The sequence below is a fragment of the Chlorocebus sabaeus genome, chromosome 11 (genome assembly GCF_047675955.1).
Source record: "Chlorocebus sabaeus isolate Y175 chromosome 11, mChlSab1.0.hap1, whole genome shotgun sequence".
Classification (NCBI taxonomy): Eukaryota; Metazoa; Chordata; class Mammalia; order Primates; family Cercopithecidae; genus Chlorocebus; species Chlorocebus sabaeus.
The window spans coordinates 13,549,083-13,569,608 of NC_132914.1; the positions used below are offsets into that span (position 1 = coordinate 13,549,083).

The 20,526-nt window shown below is 44.3% G+C and overlaps 1 protein-coding gene across 3 annotated transcripts in view; it reads left to right on the forward strand.

Annotated features, from left to right (window-relative positions):
• The window catches only part of APOLD1 (apolipoprotein L domain containing 1), a 72,389-nt gene extending 55,941 nt beyond the window's left edge, over window positions 1-16,448 (forward strand). The window contains exons 1-3 of one of the 3 annotated variants that reach the window (XM_073020497.1): window positions 8,302-10,689; window positions 11,909-13,082; window positions 13,115-16,448. In XM_073020497.1, coding sequence (XP_072876598.1) covers window positions 10,687-10,689; window positions 11,909-12,652 — 747 coding nt within the window. In that variant the 5' untranslated portion in view covers window positions 8,302-10,686 and the 3' untranslated portion in view covers window positions 12,653-13,082; window positions 13,115-16,448. Of the gene's footprint in view, window positions 1-8,301; window positions 10,690-11,908 lie in introns of those variants that run through there. The other 2 variants (XM_073020498.1, XM_007967708.3) reach the window with 2 other exon arrangements.
• The last annotated feature ends 4,078 nt before the right edge of the window (window positions 16,449-20,526 follow it).

Sequence of the window (20,526 nt, forward strand, 5' to 3'; positions counted from 1 at the left end):
GTCTAACAAAGCAAGATTGGAGAGGAAAATAGATTACATCAAATCATTTTCTCACCTAATTCGAAAGCAAATAGAGTTGAAAACTCAGCATAGAAACTATATTTTTTTAAAAATGGTTGGGTACAATGGCTTATTCCTGTAATCCCAGCACTTGTGGAGGCCAAGGTGAGAGGATTGCTTGAGGCCAGGAGTTCATGACCAGCTTAGGCAACATAGTGAGACTTCATTATTACATAATTTTTTTTTTCTTTAATTAGCTGGGTGTGGTGGTGTGCACCTGCAGTTCCAGCTACCCAGGAGGCTGAGGTGAGAGGATTGCTTGAGCCCAGGAGTTCAAAGTTACAGTGAGCTATGATCATGCCCCTGCACTCCAGCTTGGGTGACAGGGTGAGATCCAGTCTCCAAAAAAAAAAAAAAAGAAAGAAAGAAACACACACACACACACACACACACACAAAACAAGCAAACAAAAAAACTAATAAAAGCAAATAACTAGAATAATAATGACCAACTTTCAGGGTGTTAGAAGATGCACCCCTTGCTTCATCATATTGCTTAATGTGAACTGACTGAATTCTACTAAAAATAGACTTTAAACAAAGTTAGAAAAGAAAACCAATATCCAACATTCTCTCGCCTATAAGAGGCATATTACAAATTAAACCATTCAAATAGTCTAAAAGCTAAGGGAAAGCTTAAGATTTATGATGCCTCTGTAGCTACAAAACAAGCAGGTGTTATAATCCAGGCTGCAATACTGTTGTAGATGTCTGAGAACTCGGAAGATAATGACTAAACCTGAGAAAGGGCCAGACAAAGGTAATTGTTTCCCAGTATCCTGGAAGATAAGAGAATCTTTATGGCTACTGGAGAGATGTGGACTCAGCTGCAGTCTTTCTGGCACCAGAGGAAAAGGCATGTGGTAAACTAGATATTCTGTAATAGGGCCCATGGGGCAAACGATTCTATATTAATGATAGAGTGTAGGTTTCACCCACAGGATCCCAGGTGTTCTGTGCAGGTGTGCACACCTGCGGAGGAGGAAGCAGAGCAAACTTTAAACTGCCTTCTGTGGAACACATAAGAAGCCTGGGACAAGTAAAGAGTTCCCAGCATCAGCTATGTCCAAAAGAAAAAGCAAGTAAGATTAGCAAAGATACATGCTTTTTTTTTTTCCCTCAGCAAAAAGCAATGAAGGTAGAGTCTCCCTTTAAAAATAAAAATCGGATTATGAAGCAGTAACATTCAAAATCATATTATATTGAATTAACAACAGGTAAACTGTTCAGTGGAATAGATTTCCTAGAAGTAGATGTTAACAATGGTAACAAATCAGTATAAGACTAACCAGCAATAACACATCTATAGAAAAGCGTGTTTTTTTATATAAAATGATCAAAATTAAATTCATCTGACGAAGAATTAGCACCTGCTATGCACTAGATATAATAAATTCCAGGTGGGTCAAATTAGGCTAAAATGTTTGTGGATATTTTCTTTTTACCTAACCATCAGTTTCCCTTTCCCTGACATAGCAATCGCACTGTAATTTCCTAGTGTGAAACGTCTTCTCCCTGAGTATATATGCAATGTTGGTGGGAAGGTCAAGTTCTTTTATCATCTCCCACTTGAAAGCTGAAGGCAATTCACCCCTTTCCTCCCTGCCCAGTGCAGACAGTAGATGGGCACTTGACCTAAGCTCAGCCAACCCAGTGATCACTCCTGGAACTTTGATTCTTAAACTGATACAAGAACAAAAGGAAACAGTGGTTTGTCAGTTTCATCACACAGGCTGTTCCAATTACAAAACGACCGATGTCCTTTCAGTTTCTTGGTTCTTTAGGGCTCCATGGTCCTTTCCCATGCTCAAGTATGTTCCCTCAGTCTCATAGCAATAATTTGCTTATATTAGCCAGAGCGAGATTTTTACTACAAGTTGAGTATTCCTTATCCAAAAGGTTTGGGACTAGAAGTGATTTGGATTTCAATTTTGGTGGGATTTTAGAATATTTGCATTATATGCTTACCAATTGAGCATGCTTAATTTAAAAATCTGAAATCTGTAATTTTCCAGTGAGCATTTCCTTTGAGCATCACTCTAAAACCTGAAACTTACTGAGCCCCAGTGTGACGCCCAAAGGAAATGCCCACTGCAGCATTTCGGATTTCAGATTTTTGGACTGGGGAACTCAGCCTCTCAACCTGTATATCCAGATGGAGACTGCAATTCCAAAGAACAAACTGAAGAGAAAAAGGGTATAGGAGGTGGATGATGGTGTCACAGTTCACCTGGAAATATCTTCTCTACAAGGAAAGGTGTTTTTTGTTTTTCTTTGTTTGTTTGTTTGTTTGTTTGAGACAGGGTCTCACTCTATCACCCAGGCTGGAATGCAGTGGTGCAGTCTCGGCTCAATGCAACCTCTGCCTCCTGGGCTCAAGTGATCCTCCCACTTCAGCCTCCCAAGTAGCTGGGACCACAGGGGTGCTCTACCACACCTGGCTTTTTTGTGTGTGTGTGTGGAGACAAGATTTTGCCATGTTCCCCAGGCTGGTCTTAAACTCCTGAGCTCAAGCATCCACCAGCCATGGCCTCCCAAAGTGCTGGGATTACAGGTGTGAGCCACTGTGCTTGGCCGGGAAAGCATCCTGACAATGATCCGATGGTTTATATTTCTTCTGCTTGCTTCTCCCCATGGGGGGCATATACCTCTCTATCCCTTTGTTTATTTTATTTTACATTTTTGAGACAGGGTCTCGCTCTATTGCCCAGGCTGGAGCAATAGAGCAATAGACCATGGCTCACTGCAGCCTCACCCTCCCAGGCTCAAGCAGTCCTCCCACCTCAGCCTCCCAAGTAGCTGAAACTACAGGTGCACGCCTCCTTGTGTGGCTAATCTTTAATTTTTAATTTTTTTGGTTGAGATGGGTTCTCACCGTGTTGCCTAGGCTGGTCTCAAACTCCTGGGCTCAAGCAATCCTCCTGCCTCGGCCCCCCATAGTGCTGGGATTACAGGAGCCAGCCACGGTGCCTAGCTCCTACCCTTTAATGTTGGGTTGGCCACAACTTGATTGGCCAGTAGAATGTGAGTGGATGTGATGGTTACCCTGTCTTGAGCAGCCTTAGGGATGATTAGCCAATTTTGCTTCCAAAACATATTCTGTACTTTATCTTCTCCATTCCATCCTACCAACACTAGCCAAATCTGAGATAATTTCTGTCAACTACTTCAATAACCTTCTAACTGTCTCCTGGCTTTAGCTGTGTACCTCTGAGAACCATTTTTCACACAACTGTCACACAACAATGTCAAATTAACCATGTAAGGCCACAGATGAAAGCCTTCAATGGCTCCCTCTTTCCCATATGGCACGGGAAAGCTGTCATGACTTGACTTCTACCTACCCCTTAAGCCTCATCCTTTGGCCTTCCCTGCTTCCCACTTTATGTTCAGCAACACTAAACACCCTGGACACTCCTCCATTCCTTTGTCCATTCTGTTCCTTTGACCAGCCTGCGCTCCTCTCTCTCCTAATTTTTGTCCAAATAACTTCTGTTTAACTCTCAAGATTCAGCTCAATGTCAGGGCTTCCAGAAAGTCTTCCCTAGTACTTCCTAGGCATGCACTTGCCCTGTGGTTTCTTGGTACCAGCACATACCCCTGGCACTTCCTCACATTAAATTTAAATGATATATTCTGTCTTTTTCTCTTCTAATAGATTTGCCATCTTCTGGAGGGCAGGGACTATATCTTATTCAGCTTTTGGTCCCCAGACTCCAGCATGATCTCTAGCACATAATAGGTGTTCAATACACATTAGTGGAGCTGAAATCAAACAAATTAAACATTAATATAAGAAAATTCTGGCCGGGCGCGGTGGCTCATGCCTGTAATCCCAGCACTTTGGGAGGCCGAGGCGGGCGGATCACAAGGTCAGGAGATCGAGACAACGGTGAAACCCTGTCTCTACTAAAAATACAAAAAATTAGCCGGGCGAGGTGGCGGGCGCCTGTAGTCCCAGCTACTCAGGAGGCTGAGGCAGGAGAATGGCGTGAACCCGGGAAGCGGAGCTTGCAGTGAGCTGAGATCGCGCCACTGCACTCCAGCCTGGACGACGGAGCGAGACTCTGTCTCAAAAAAAAAAAAAAAAGAAAAAAAAGAAAAAAAAGAAAATTCTGAAAGCCTTCTGCCTCTATTCTTACAAAAGCTGGTGGCATTATAAATGGGTTCTTCTGGAAAGCAATATAGCGATATATAACAAAAACGATGAAGATGATCATTCTCCTTGAGTTGGTATTTTCCCTTGTGTGAATACTCCTCAAAGAAATAATCCAAAGGAAAAAAAATGTACACAGATGTCCTGGCAACTCTAGTTATAACAGTGAAAAACCTGGAAGCAATCCAAGTGTCTAACAGGGAAACGACTAAGCAAACAATAGGATTATTACATAGCTATTAAAAAATGACAGAGGTGAGGACTATGTCAACATAGACAAGTGTGTATCTATCTGCAGGAACGTTAAGTAGAAAAAAGAACACAGGCTAGTGTTTAAACACTAGTGATTAAGGATGTGTGTGTACATTAACAAAGATTGGAGGCCGATTTGGAGAAATGAAAATGGCCGGACTACAGTACTTGTTGTGCAGTTCCACGAATTTTTGACAATAATACTTGAGATTCCATGCAATATAGATATCCTAGAAGTCTTCTGCAGAATAAGTATTCTAAGTTATACCAAGCTGTATAGTCCAAGAGAAAATTTTATGTTAAATTCTCATAAAATTGTTATAAAATAATGATATTTCTTTAAGTGAACAAAGTCTCGCTCTGTCGCCCAGGCTGGAGTGCAGTGGCCCGATCTCAGCTCACTGCAAGCTCCGCCTCCCGGGTTTACGCCATTCTCCTGCCTCAGCCTCCCGAGTAGCTGGGACTACAGGCGCCCGCCACCACGCCCGGCTAGTTTTTTGTATTTTTTAGTAGAGACGGGGTTTCACCGGGTTAGCCAGGATGGTCTTGATCTCCTGACCTCGTGATCCGCCCATCTCGGCCTCCCAAAGTTTCTAGGATTACAGGCTTGAGCCACCGCGCCCGGCCTGCATTTTTCTTTAGTTAAATTCAACAAGCAACTATGAGAGCTTGACTACGTTCTAGAGCACTTACCTTCTGGGGAAATTCACGAAATCATGGGCAAAAATCCTCAGGTGAATATGTATTATTATTTTAATTTCCTTTTTTTTTTTTTTCTGAGACAAGGTCTGGCTCTATTGCCCAGGCTGGAGTGCAGTGGTGTGATCTCGGCTCACTGCAGCCTCACCTCCCAGGCTCAAAACCATCCTCCCACCTTAGCCTCCCAAGTAGCTGGGACTACAGGCACACACCACTGAGGCGCCTGCCTCAGCCTCCCAAAGTGCTGGGATTACAGACATGAGCCACTGCACCTGTCCGAATTTATTTTTATTTTGGTGAATGTACATATTAGAACAGATGACAAAGGAAAGGCTGCAAGACCTTTGGACAAAATCTCACATTCACAAGTTGTCTCAATTTTATTTTTTATTTTAATTTTATTTATTTATTTATTTTGAGACAGAGTCTGGCTCTGCCACCCAGGCTGGAGTGCAGTGGAGCAATCTTGGCTCACTGCAACCTCTGTCTCCGGGGCTCAAGCCATCCTCCCACCTCAACCTTCCCAGTAGCTGGGACTGCAGGCGCAGGCCACCATGCCCAGCTAATTTTGTATTTTTTGTAGAGATGGGGTTTTGCCATGTTGCCCAGGCTGGTATCATACTCCTGGGCTCAAGTGAGTCTTCCACCTCAGCCTCCCAAAGTGCTGGAATTGCAGGGTGAGCCACCATGCCCGGCCTCAATTTTATATTTTTGATGTCTCCAAAAGAGGTCCTATATTTAGTTACTGAGATATACTGTTAAGGATTAAAAGGAAAAAGCCATCATCATGTAACTTTAATCTTGTGCCACTTTTCCACAATATTAATAAAATGAATTAATATTTTATAAATCCTGTGACTATATTGTGAATAGCAGAATATTGACATTATAAGATATATTACATTGCAATTAAAAGAAACGAGCCACAATTTTTTATATTCCATTATAGAATTTCTTCATTTTAAAAAATCAACTGAGAGGCAAGGTGTTGTGGCTCACGCCTATAATCCTGGCACTTTGGGAGGCCGAGGCGGGTGGATCACCTGAGGTCAGGAGTTCGAGACCAGCCTGGCCAACATGATGAAACCCCATCTCTACTAAAAATACAAAAGATTAGCCAGGTGTGGTGGCAGGCACTTGTAATCCCAGCTACTTGGGTGGCTGAGGCAGGAGAATTGTTTGAACCCGGCAGGCGGAGGTTGCAGTGAGCCAAAATCGCGCCGTTGCCTGGGCAACAAGAGTGAAACTCCATCTCAAAAAAAATAAAAAATAAAATAACTGAGAGCCTCAAAAAATGGAAGTGGCCCAGGCCTTTGAAAGGCCTTGAGCATAATTATCACTTTATCTTTTTTCTTTTCTTTTTTTTTTTTTTAATGGAGTCTCACTCTGTCACCCAGGCTGGAGTGCAGTGGCATGATCTCAGCTCACTGCAACCTCCACCTCCCGGGTTCAAGCGATTCTCTGCCTCAGTCTCCCGAGTAGCTGGGATTACAGGTGCCCGCCACCTCGCCCAGCTAATTTTTTTGGTATTTTTAGTAGAGACAGGGTTTCACCATCTTGGCCAGGCTGGTCTTGAACTCCTGACCTTGTGATCCACCCGCCTCAGCCTCCCAAAGTGCTGGGATTACAGGCGTGAGCCACGGTGCACGGCCCACTTAATCTGTAAAATGTGATAGTTTTAAGTAGGGGCCTAAAGCAAATAGGTTGTTGATAACTATAAAAACGCCTAGCTAACATGGTCCTTTCCACTAGACTTACTATTTCTGCTGCCATGTAACAGGTGGTCAGAAAACTACCAGTTCTGACTGGGCATGGTGGCTCATGCCTGTAATCCTAGCACTTTGGGAGGCCGACGCGGGCAGATCACCTGAGGTCAGGAGTTTGAGACCTGCTTGGCCAACAATGTGAAACCCCATCTATACTAAAGATACAAAAATTAGCTGGGCATGATGGTGAGTGCCTGTAATCCCAGCTACTTGGGAGGCTGAAGCAGGAGAATTGTTTGAATCTGGGAGGCAGAGATTGCAGTAAGCCGAGATCGCACCACTGCACTCCAGCCTGGGCAACAGAGCGAGACTCTGTCTCAACAAAACAAAACAAAACGAAACAAAACTACCAGTTCCTAGAGCAGTGGTTCACAAACCCGGCTGCAGGTAGGAATCACCTGTATTTTCCTAGATCCCACTTCAGACCACTTGAATTAGACTGTCTAGGGCTGGGGCCTGAAGATTCCTATGCTTAAAAAGCTGTCTATCTCTCTTCCTTCCTACACTGAATTTCCTTATGGTTCGAGGACTCAGAATTGAAGCTAGTATAGCTAATGCCACAGTTCAGCTGCTTCAAGAGTTCAACACAGTGAGAACTTGTCTCTACAAAAAGTCAAAAAATGAGGCGGGAGGATTGCTTGAGCTCAGGAGGTCGAGGCTGTAGTGAGGCATGATCGTGCCATTACGCCTGAGTGACAGAGCGAGACCCTGACTCAAAAAAAAAAAAAAAAGAATTGAAGAGATCTGAAGGCTACTTTCAGGGCCAACCACCATTTTCAATGTAGTCTCTCTAGGGTGATGTGTTGGAAGTGCCCAGAAAACAATTTTAAAAAGAAGTTTGAGGATGTGGTCCACATACTTTTTTGGGGAAACTGACCACACAGAACTTTTGATCAAAATGCCTTCATTTGTTCCTAAAATTTCTTATTGTGTCTTTACTATATGAAATTAATGCTGGCTGGGCATGGTGGCTCATGCCTGTAATACCAGCAGTTAGGAGGGCGAGGCAGGCAGATCACCTGAGGTCAGGAGTTCGAGACCAGCCTGTCCAACATGGAGAAACCCTGTCTCTACTAAAAATACAAAACTTAAGCAGATGTAGTGGTGTGCACCTGTAGTCCCAGTTTCTTGGGAGGCCGAGGCAGCAGAATCGCTTGAACCCGGGAGGCGGAGATTGCAGTGAGCTGAGATCATGCCACTGCACTCTAGCCTGGGTGACAGACTGAGACTCTGTCTCAAAAATAAATAAATAAATAAATAAATAAATAAATAAATAAATAAATGTAAACAAATGCTGAATTGAAATTGTTAAGTTCAAGTGTTAGTTCTTACAAACAAGGTGAAGTACCAGTGGGGTTTTTTTTTTTTTTTTAGAGACAGAGTCTTACTCTGTTACCCAGGCTGGAGTACAGTGGTGTGATCTTGGCTCACTGCAACCTCTGCCTCCCAGGTTGAAGTGATCTTCCTGCCTCAGCCTCCTGAGTAGCTGATACTACAGGTGCGTGCCACCACACACAGCTAATTTTTTTGTATTTTTAGTAGGGATGGGGTTTCACCATGTTGGTCAGGCTGGTCTCGAACTCCTGACTTCAGGTGATCCACCAGCCTCAGCCTCCCAAAGTGCTGGGATTATAGTGGTGAGCCACCACACTCGGCCCCAGTTGTTTTTTGTTTTTGTTTTGTTTTGTTTTGTTTGAGACAAGGTTTCACTCTATCACCCAGGCTGCATTGCAGTGGTACCATTATAGCTCACTGCAGCCTTGACCTCCGGGGCACAAGTGATCCTCCTGCCTCAGCCTCCTGAATAGCTAGGACTACAGGTGTGAATCACTATGCCCAGCCAATTTTTAAATTTCTTGTAAAGATGGGGTCTCATTATGTTGGCCAGGCTGGTCTTGAACTCCTGACTTCAAGTGACCCTCCCTCCTCTGCCTCCCAAAGTGCTGGGATTACAGGCATGGGCCACTATGAGTGGCCAAAGTACCAGGTTTTTATGGGCAGTAAAACTTTAGCCCAAACTGTCAATGAACTCAATTTTTTTTGCCTCCATAAAGAGGCAAATACAAAGAAAATGGGGTTTCAACACAGAGAAAAACAAATTCCAAGAGGTGGGCTGGGGTCAGTATACATGCTCTCTATTCTCCTCTACCTTCTGGTTCTTCATCCTACCTCTGTACTATGATGTTGATGCTCTGAAGAAGACCCTGTATCCCAGCAATATTCCTCATCTATAAAATATTTAATTGTGTTCCTCTAAACCCAAAACACACAAGATGATGTCCAGGGAAGTTAGAGGAACATATGCCAGCTGAAGAATTAGGGGTATGTTCCCTCCTGTCTACCTCCCCAATTCACCCTGGCCCGCATCCCATTTGGAGTGACCATGCCTATGGAGACAGAGGAGGATATTCTTCCACTTCTAACCTCAAAAGGACACACGGGAGGCATCTAGATTGAGGTTACAGTTATCCTTTGAGGAGCTGTAAGAAGAATATTTGGAAGTGGATCAAATCAAGAATAATCAAGTGTGAAAAGACTCTGGTTGTGAGTAGTAGCAAATAGTACTGTTGCTACTGCTGCTACTGTTGCTATACTGTGTTGATAAATACAAAGTATAGTTATAAAGGTGGGGGATTGAATCATGTTCCAGAATGATATGGCTGTTAAGGCTTTCCTGGTCAACCAGACAGTTGAGATAATCCTTATTCAAGTGAGAAACGAATTTGGCCCTCCTTCTCTGGAGGAGAGGGTTGGAAGGACGATGGATGGATTTGGGGCCATATAGTAGGACTGAATTCCTAGGCTGAGCTCCAACGACCTCTGAACGCCCCAGAGATATCTGTGTTCCATCTGATCTGGTCTGCAGCAAGTCCACAGAAGCTACACTCACTTTTTCCTGCTGAATTGTCAAAATAATTGCCCTTCAGCCCATGCCTCGCTACCCTGTAGACAGAATCCACTCATTTCCCTGTCACGTGGGCTACAATTGCTACTTCAAATGAAAACCTGGGAAGCCAGTTCCCTGCTGCGGTTGAAAGCGTATAATTAGCTCCTCGTGCAACCTGACCCCACTGATTTTTCTGATGCATGTGGCCTAGAGTGTGCCCTTTCTGAGACCTCCAATGTCTTCTCCACAGCTGGGGATGCCCAAAACTGCATGCAGCACTTCCTGCGGGTGTGGCCTTGCATTCTTAGGGCTGTAGGGTACCCGCCGCATGCCAAATGGATCACAGGCTCCAGCCACTCACAGATTCACAATGCTTTTAAAAATACAGCAGTGGAGTATGAGTGGCTATATCAGATATGAGGGTTTTCCACCCCCTCCTTTTTCTTTTAAAATATGATTTTGTAATGGTGGCCTCAAGAAACACTATAATTGGTCAGCCTGGGGTGCGTTTGAAGGCCTTCCCTATGGCGTCATTAGCTATTCTCAGGAAAGGCAGGGTATCCCCCTGGGAGAATGACAACACACTTGTTTCAAGTTAGGGAAGAGCCTGTGGTTCTCTTCCTGCGTTCAGGGGAAAGCGAACACACAATGTTCGTTTCCTAAATACGGGATGTGCTGTGCTGGCAGGTCATTTTCCACCATGTCACGTCCTTCTGGATGAAGGCAGCAGGGGTCAGGACAGGAAATGGCAAATTCTCAGAATGAGACAAGGCTTTCCCAGGGCAGCCATTGGTTCTCTGGGACTATAAAGCACACTCATCCAGAAACAGCCCCAGATTGTCCTTTCCTGGAGGGAGACAGAAGTGAATGGTAAGTGGGGAACCCCGAGGCATATATTCGGGATGACTTTTTCTCATTTTCTCTTTTTACCTGGAAAATTACCCCTGGTGGGTTGGATTAGGGAAGCATGGAAGTAAAATTAAGTCCTATGAGTAAGGAGATCAGGATTCTAGATGGGGCTCTGTGAAGAATCAGCTGCTTCTAGAATCTGATGTCTGATGCAGGCAATTCTTCCAGACGAGAAGGATTTCTGCCCTGATAGCTCAGTTTTGAAATGCTCTATTTGTATGGCTCATTTGCCACTTCTAAGAAGTTCCTAATAATGAAGACTACAGTGGACATGAAGGTGGGAATCTGGGCAACGAAGATGAATGTACTTTTCCCCCAAGATGTACAACTTGTTAGTATCTTTGTCAGTCATCTTCAGTTGGCTTCAACGTGGTACAAGTTGTTGAACAGAAATTTTGGCCGCTTTATTTTATTCAACCATTACTCAATTTTAAAAGAAAACGTTCATAACAAAGAGACATAATGGTATTAATTTAATGTGACTGAGTTTAAAGTAAGCACCCAGCAAAGATTGATGTTTCTGAAGATCTAAGGAGCCCTAGTTAGAATAAACAACGCAAACCTCACTGTAGGTTTGATTCTAAGAAAAGAGCCTGGAAGAATCACAAGCAGAAGAGTTGCTTCAGGCAAGCATCTAACTTAGATTAGTTTATTCTGCTTGGTAGAAAATATGATTTTTGAGATTTTGGTAACGTCTTTTTCATTCATTAGAGAGAGAGAAAAGTGTGTTGCAGAACTCCTAGGATCCAATTTTCATATGATGAAAGGGCTTTGTAAACTGTACAACCCACCACTTACAAAGTGTTATCTTAAATAGAGCAAAGGCCTCTCAGTATTGGAGAAGTCTTCTAATACCACGCCCCTCCCAGTTTAAATCTTATTTAACACATAGCTGATGAAACCCATCCTTAGCGTTCCCTGGGAGAGAAGCAGAAGATAGCATTATTCCTATTTCTATATGCAGAGATAAGGTCCTGAGAACTTGTGTGGCTCCCCCCGATTCCAGAACAGGTCTTTGAGAACTTGATTCATGATCCACTGGAAATAGACCCGTTCCCCTAGCGGGGCAGTGGCTGCTCCGCTGAATTCGTGCCAACTTCCCCCTGGCGTCCGGGCAGCAGGGAGGGAGCGACGGCTGGCACGGAGACTCCAGGCTGACCGCGTGTCTGTGTCCCCGCAGGGAATGGAGAGGCCGGCAGCCCGGGAGCCGCATGGGCCGGACGCACTGAGGCGCTTCCAGGGGCTGCTGCTGGACCGCCGAGGCCGGCTGCACGGCCAGGTGCTGCGCCTGCGCGAGGTGGCCCGGCGCCTGGAGCGCCTGCGCAGGCGCTCCCTGGTGGCCAACGTGGCTGGCAGCTCGCTGAGCGCAACGGGCGCCCTCGCTGCCATCGTGGGGCTCTCGCTCAGCCCCGTCACCCTGGGGGCCTCGCTGCTGGCGTCGGCCGTGGGGCTGGGGGTGGCCACAGCCGGAGGGGCTGTCACCATCACGTCCGACCTCTCGCTGATCTTCTGCAACTCCCGGGAGCTGCGGAGGGTGCAGGAGATCGCGGCCACCTGCCAGGACCAGATGAGGGAGATCCTGAGCTGCCTGGAGTTCTTCTGCCGCTGGCAGGGCTGCGGGGACCGCCAGCTGCTGCAGTGCGGCAGGAACGCCTCCATCGCCCTGTACAATTCTGTCTACTTCATCGTCTTCTTCGGCTCACGTGGCTTCCTCATCCCCAGGCGGGCGGAGGGGGACACCAAGGTTAGCCAGGCCGTGCTGAAGGCCAAAATTCAGAAACTGGCCGAGAGCCTGGAGTCCTGCACGGGGGCTCTGGACGAACTCAGCGAACAGCTGGAGTCCCGGGTCCAGCTCTGCACCAAGTCCAGCCGTGGCCACGACCTCAAGATCTCTGCTGACCAGCGTGCAGGGCTGTTTTTCTGAGAACATCCTTTCCCCCTAATGACCGAGGCCAGCAAATCATCCCCATGGGATGCTCCAGATTTTGTAGCTCCCTTAGGAAAACACCAAGCTGGGTTAGGAGCCGAAGGCAAAGGATGAGAAAAACTGGTTTTGAAGTGGGTGGGTCCCCAGAGCCCTTCTTTTCCCATCACTGTGACATCTGCCTGGGCTTGAGTGCTACGGACTTTTCAGTGGTGTGATCCTAGTGGAAGAATGTGACCCCAAAACTCTTTTTCCTTTATCAAAACCTTTCTGTCTAAACACAGCTGGGCAGGCACTACTGTTTGAAAGTTACTTCAGGGTCCCTGACCCTGCCCTGGTGGCTTGACCTGAGACTGGAGAGAGTGCTGTCCTCTGGGTCGTCTCCAAGTCCTACTAGTCTTTGAAGTCCTCAAAATGCCCGTGAGAGAAGGCATTTGCCTCTCTTCCAGAATGTCTGATAAGGCATTTGCCTCTCTTCCAGAATGTCTGATACAAAGAACTCCAGAATCCAGAGCAAATCAGCCCTTTAAACGTTGTAGGACGGTTCAGAACTCAAAGAGGGCCCTGGTGTTGACATGTCCTCCTCTTCCCTTTCCCTTCAGCTTACCCACTCCCAGATGCAGCCTGGGTATGCAGTAGGCCTTTCCTGAGTGGCTCCCAATCCAGTCCTCCAAGTACTCAGAGGGGAAGCCCGTTAAACCGTCATCTAAGTCCTGCTCCCTCACATGAAGAAGCTGAGGGCCCGATAGATGGAGCGACTGCCAACTTCATTTCCCGACATGATTGTGTTCAGAAGAGAGTGATGGGTTGAGTTAGACAATCCTGGGCTTGAGACAGGCGTTGTCACTACTGTGTGAGTGTAGCCACCTAATCTCTCTTTGACTGTGTAAAACAAAGATGATAAAACCTCATCCAGTTGTGAGATATTAAATGAGCCAAAGTGCCTAGCATAGTACTGGCTCATATAGTGTAGTCCCTGGAATGGCAGATTAACACCACCCAGGAACTCGTTAGAAAGGCAAATTCTTGGACACAACACCCCTGACTTACGGAATCAGAAACTCTGGATGTGGAGCCCAGCAACCTGAGTTTAAACAATTTCTCTCGGTGGTTCTGCGGCACACTAAGGTTTGAAAACCACTGCAACAAATGCTAACTTCTAATCCCCTTGATGAGCTTTCACGAAGTTTCACAGCTTCTCTAGGGACTCCATGGTCTTCAGAGTCGTTCACAGATGACCAAGGACAGACTGTGTCCCAGAAGCCAACATGAGAGAGAGAGAGAGAGAGAGAGAGAGCGCGCACCCGTACGTGCATCCTGGGGCAGTGTCTCACCGTGTGAACTAAGGGATGTAACACTATAAGCCCATTAGAGGGCAGTGTTTCCCACCTATTGTAGAAACTGGTACAGAAAGGAACGTGAAGTTCCAGAAACTGACCGTTCTCTATTATTACCTTCTCTGAAAAGCGCCAGGCCATGTATTTTTTTATTTATTTTAAGTTTGTAATTTAATTATTGTTTATTGTTTGCATTTAATTTTATTTAACCACCACATTTAGAAAATAATAAGAGCAAGTTTCTAAATGGGAGACTGCTGATGCTCTTTGCAAGAGATGAGAGTAAGTTTGAGTTTCTAAGGCAGGGCATGGGCTGGAAATAGCATTGCTTTCCTTGAATGTCTCTCTCCTTCAGGGAGACTTTTATTCTCTAGTGTTTTAAGTGATCCTTTTAAGTAAGTGCGGAGAGTCTTAAAGAGCAAGACCAGGAGCTGAGTTTAAGCTTGTAATGGAGGTTTGCATTGTGGGATATATAACTGAGGAAGCATATTTATCCTGAAGGTATTTTACCAGAAGATAACACTTGACCTGGAAAAGGAACCTATTTAGTTCAGGAAAGATAAAAAATTTAGAGGTATGTGAAGGAAGCACTTAGACCTTGCAAGCCTGGTGTCCTATCAAGTTAGGTTTTAATGGGTGACAGACAAAATAGCCCGTCTTATGGTGGTGATGTGTTGCATTCTGTAAGAAACTGTCAGCAAAAATGTATACAATTCCTTCAGTTTCCATTCTTAACAACTGTAATGTTGAAAAATAAGTTGAAAAGTCTTTGGGACCATACATGCAAAAACTGTGCCTCTGTTATTTAATTATTTAAAATTCTATAAATGTACCCAATCTGCCCCCATCCTTCCCAATGATGGCAGCATGTCTGAGGAAGTATAATTTCAGTGCTGGGGTTGGGGAGAGGAGGTGATGTTTCTGTATTTTTATTTTTCCTATAAATCGCAATTGGTCTGTATTGGTCTGGTTTATTTTGAAATTTATCTTGGTTTATTTTCAAGCTGGTGTCATCTCCTAGACTGCCTCACACAGATACTAGCCTTTTTTTTTTTTTTTTTTTTGAGACAGAGTCTCACTCTGTCACCTAGGCTGGAGTACAGTGGTTTGATCTCAGCTCACTACAACCTCCGACTCCTGGGTTCCAGCGATTCTCCTGCCTCAGCCTCCTGAGTGGCTGGGATTACAGACGTGCAGTGGCACACCCGGCTAATTTTTTGTATTTTTAGTAGAGACAGCGTTTCGCTATGTTGGCCAGGCTGGTCTTGAACTCCTGGCCTTATGTGATCCGCCCACCTTGGCCTTCCAAAGTGCTGGGATTACAGGCATGAGCCACCTCGCCTGGCCAGATGCCAGCATTTTAGATCACCGGGATGTACTTCACATTGTTAGTTGTGTTATGGCATAAAGGTACAACCATTCCCTAACTCCATCTTTTATTAATGCTTAAGTTTAAGTTATATTCTTCCAATGCCTGAGCTATTCCCTAGAAATAAACTGGGCACTTCTGGAAGCAGAAGCCCTAACAGCAGCAGCAAACTTTCCTGTCATTAGAATATTGTGGGTGTATCAAAAGTTCTACACTTTTGAAGTTATGATTTCAGTGACCCACTTTATTTCTGAGGAAGAGTGTCTACTTTGGAACAATGCTTTGCACATAGTAGGAACTCAAGAAATGCATTTGAATAATTTAACTGTTTAGCTATCTTAATGAGAATTTGTTGATAACAAAAGATCATCCATCCCCTTATGTGTGAGTAAGATTGGAGCCTCTATCAAGATTTAGTCAAGTTCAGTTAGATTGATTCTATAAACAAGTATTTATTTATTTCTTTTACGGGGATGTGAATAAGGTTTTTCCTCAAGGCCTTCATTCTATAAACAAACAGGTTGAAATGGTATGTTGTAAAAGAGAAGAAGGGAGAGGGATATTTAGATGATAAGTGTACTTCAAAAAAATGTCAAAGTTTGGAAAATAAGTATGTTTGTTCTAAATGTCTAAGTGCTTCTCTGTTAGGTTCCTGGGTTTGCAATCATTTGAATTGTTTTGTTTCACAATAAAGGAGATTCATTGGGTTCTGCATTTTAAGGATTCAATAAAACTGCTCCATTAAAAAAGTAATCCTTAGCAAACATTTGGATCCTAACTGCTTTGATGCACTTGCCCTCCGGCACCTGTCATTTCCAATATGGTAAGTGTCAAAGTCAAAAGTATTTACTGGGAGAAAAAGGAGAGGAGTGGCTGTAGAAGTCTCCCTAAATCAGATATGTCAAGCCATCAGTCAACATGGTATATTTCTCATTCAATATTTTAGTGTGAGTTGAGACACTGAGATAAAGACATCGTGCAGAGATAAATGGAGATACAGGTAAACGTAGCAACTCTTGAGTTCATTTTTTTCCCACTGTAGCAAAATTAATGCTTTCTCTTTATTGAAATAAATTGCTCATTTCTCAAACTTTTTTATCTTTCTGTAATTAATTTCATAGTTCTATGTTTCCTTGTGTATGAATCAGTAACTTTGAAAAAGGGCAGATGTTTAATCATTTTCACTTAGAGTACTCAGATAAAACTATATGAATCAATTTTTTAAAGTAATCAACGCATACACAAGAATTCTCTTATTGCCTGGAAATCAGACTTCCAGCAGTCTCAAAATGTTTGAACAATTCAAAACTTTTGAACAATTCAAAACATTAGAATAATTACAACCTGGGAAGGAATTGAAAGGAAACCTAGAATCAGCCAAATTAGCCTTCACAAAATCCAAACACTAAAGAAAGGTAGGCAGAGAGGGTGAAGGGCAGCATGTATAACAGGAAAGCAAAATTTTCCCGTAAATATCTGGGGCACTTCACCTTGCAAGCCACCAATCTTGACCATGCAAGGCAGGCTGGGAAATGTAGTATTTTTAGCTGAGAACAACGCTGCCCCTAATATACCTCAGATTCTCTTGGTAAGAAAGAAAAGGAGGGTGATCACTGAGTAGGGGGTCCAGCAGTTTAAACAAAAAGCCTGTTGTGGTTGCGGCAGCCAGTTGGGAACAACTGCTCTGGAGATGACCTCACTATCTGAGTGCCAGCTGCACCTTGGAAACATTCCTGGGTCTGGAGGCTGCACTGTTAATGACTGTACAACCAAAAAAGGCTGTGTTGGCAGGCCCCTGACTGTTTGCAGAGGCCAGCCACAAGCTGGGATCCTATCTTTGCTGAAGCATATGGTATTCCTGTAGTAACAAGTGTCCTTTTAGTTAATTGCAATAAATCTCTTGTTGAGTTGACAGGAGGTTGGGATGTTACTTTTTGCTCCTGGCAAACTCATAAGAGGGAAAGTAAACCCTGCTGTGGTTTGGAATAGGACAAAGAGTGAGCCCTTAGATCTGAAAACAATCTCTTAGCAACCAGAGAGCTGTTAGGAGAGGGGAAATCGTGCTGATGAAGCAAGACCCATCTAGGGTCCAGGAATGCACATTAGGGGTCCTCGGCACCCCCAAACCTGACTAGCATTAGCACTGGGTTGTGGAGAGAAGGCCCTCCAATGTGGTCTTTGCCTGCATGCATACAGATTGTCTATATGAAGCTGTATCTGCAGAAAATGATGTTTAATCCAATTTTGTATTTACGCTATAACCCCAGAGGCAGAAGGGCAGGCAGGCCTGTGACCTGATTTGCCCTGAGCTTTAGCTATGGGTCACAACCAAGGCCTCTGCCTCCCTTACACACAGGAGCAGGCGGATCCTGGCCTCCTCCAGCATTTGTGTGAATACAGCCGCCAAATTCACCAAAATAATTATAATTGGGAGAAGCTTTTTGTATAGATACAGCTTGGGGTAGAGGTGATGTCTAAAGTCTTTATTTTAGGCGAAATGTCTTTTTCTAGGCTCCCTGATTGATAAGCAGACATTTCTTTCTGCCCTCACTTTTTATTAAAACTGCACTCTTAAAATATCATTTAAAAACAATATTTTTTTCAGTGCTTAAATAAAATGACATTTCAATAATATCGAACATACATGTGGGATATTTAGCAATAATAATAGTTAACATTTATTAAGAACTCACTAGATACTGTTCTAAGTACAATTTGACCTATATCATTTCATTTACCTTACAAAAATCTTATGGTGTGCACACTACAATTACCCTATATTGTTAGGTAAAGTGAGGAATTTGAGAGGTTGCATTGCCAGCATTTGAATTTGAATTTGAATTTGAATTCTGGCAGCCTGACTGCAGAGTTATGCTCTTAGCTTTTCTTTTCTTTTTTTTTTTCTTTTTCTTTTCTTTTTTTTTTTTTGAGATGGAGTCTTGCTGTGTCATCCAGGCTGGAGTGCAGTGGTGCAATCTCAGCTCACCGCAACCTCTGCCTCCTGGGTTCAAGTGATTCTCCTGCTTCAGCCTCCTGAGTAGCTGGGATTACAGGCATGTGCCACCATGCCCAGCTAATTTTTTTGTACTTTTAGTAGAGATGGGATTTCACCATGTTGGCCAGGCTGGTCTTGAACTCCTGACCTCAAGTGATCCACCCACCTTGGCCTCCCAAAGTGCTGGGATTACAGGCATGAGCCACTGTGCCCATCCAGTGCTCTTGGCTTTTCTGATTTTTTTTTTTTTTTTTTTTTTTTTTGAGATGGAGTTTTGTTCTTGTCGCCCAGGCTAGAGTGCAGCGGCATGATCTCAGCTCACTGCAACCTCTGCCTCTCGGGTTCAGGTGATTCTCCCACCTCAGCCTCTCGCATGGCTAGGATTACAGGCGCCCGCCACCGTGCCTGGCTAATTTTTGTATTTTTAGTAGAGACGGGGTTTTGCCATGTTGGCCAGGGTGGTTTTGAACTCCTGGCCTCAGGTGACTCACCCGCCTCAGCCTCCCAAAGTTCTGGGATTACAGGCGTGAGCCACCGCGCCTGGCCAATCCCAGCACCTTGGGAGGCTGAGGCGGGTGGGTTGCTTGAATCCAGGAGTTAGAGACCAACCTGAGCAATATGGTGAGACCTCATTTGTACAAAAAATTTTAAAATGAGCTGAGCATGGTGTTGCACACCTGTAGTCCCAGCTATTTGGGAGGCTGAGGTGGGAGAATCACTTAAGCCCAGGAGGTCGAGGTTGCCCTGAACTGTGATTGTGCCACTGTACTCCAACCAGCCTGGGGAACAGAGTGAGAACCTGTTTCAAAAAAAAGGTCTCCTGGCAGTAACAGTTTCATCCAGGATAAGTAATCTTATGCCAGTAGGCTAGTCAATAAGAAAAAAATAAAATATAGCTTTGCAAGTCACTAGTATTTATAATAAACAATGTGGGTGTGATTTGAAAGTTATAAAACTTCTGCTCTGATCATAAAAACCTATGTACAGGCTGGGCACGGTGGCTCACACCTGTAATACCAGCACTTTGGGAGGCTGAGGTGGGAGGATCAACTGAGGTCAGGAGTTCAAGACAAGCCTGGCCAACATGGTGAAACTCCATCTCTACTAAAACTACAAAAATTAGCTGGGTGTGGTGGCGGGCACCTGTAATCTCAGCAACTCGGGAGACTGAGGCAGGAGAATCGCTTGAACTTAGGAGAAAGAGGCTGCAGCGAGCTGAGATCGCGCCACTCCACTCCAGCCTGGGTGACAGAGTGAAACTCTGTCTCAAACAAAACACAATAAAATAAAACAGAAGCCTATGTACAAAACAATATTTTGTGGTGCTCCCCCAAATCTCCCAAACATGGCAAGATTGTTGTGAACAAAACACCTGAAGTGGAAGGACATGATTTAGAAGAAATTTTTGCTAACTGTAGATGCACTGGAACTGAAGATATCAGTAGAGACGACACAGACATAAATGAAGAAATTACTGGTCAAACAGGCCTATCCAGACCTGATTTTAAAACCTCAAAAAATGAAACTTCTTGGGGTCATTCCATCGAAACGACTACTGACCCTGCTTGTCAAATTTCTTCCTGTCAGGGGTGTGTACTCAATTGTAGCCTAGTAGTTACGGACTAAAAGTGTTGGAGGCACGTGGGTGAGTAGATAGGTATGAGTAGGAATAAGACGTTGGGTATTATAAACTATTCAAAATCATAATGCTCTGTGGTTGATTTGATTTTAACATTGTCCCCTGAGGTTTTGCATAGTAAACACTATTAGTTATTTAATTTTAATTCTTTCTAACTTCTCTGTAGCATTTGACTTTGCTGAATACCCAATTCTTTTTTTTTTTTTTTTTGAGACGGAGTCTTGCTCTGTCGCCAGGCTGGAGAGCAGTGGTGTGATCTCAGCTCACTGCAACCCCCACCTCCCAGGTTCAAGCGATTCTCCTGCCTCAGCCTCCCGAGTAGCTGGGATTACAGGCTTGAACCACCACGCCCAGCTAATTTTGTACTTTTAGTAGAGACGGGGTTTCACCACGTTGTTCAGGATGGTCTTGATCTCTTGACCTTGTGATCCGCTCGCCTTGGCCTCCCAAAGTGCTGGGATTACAGGTGTGAGCCACTACGTCCAGCCAAATACCCAATTCTTAAAACACCCTTTCTCTTGAATTCTGTGACAC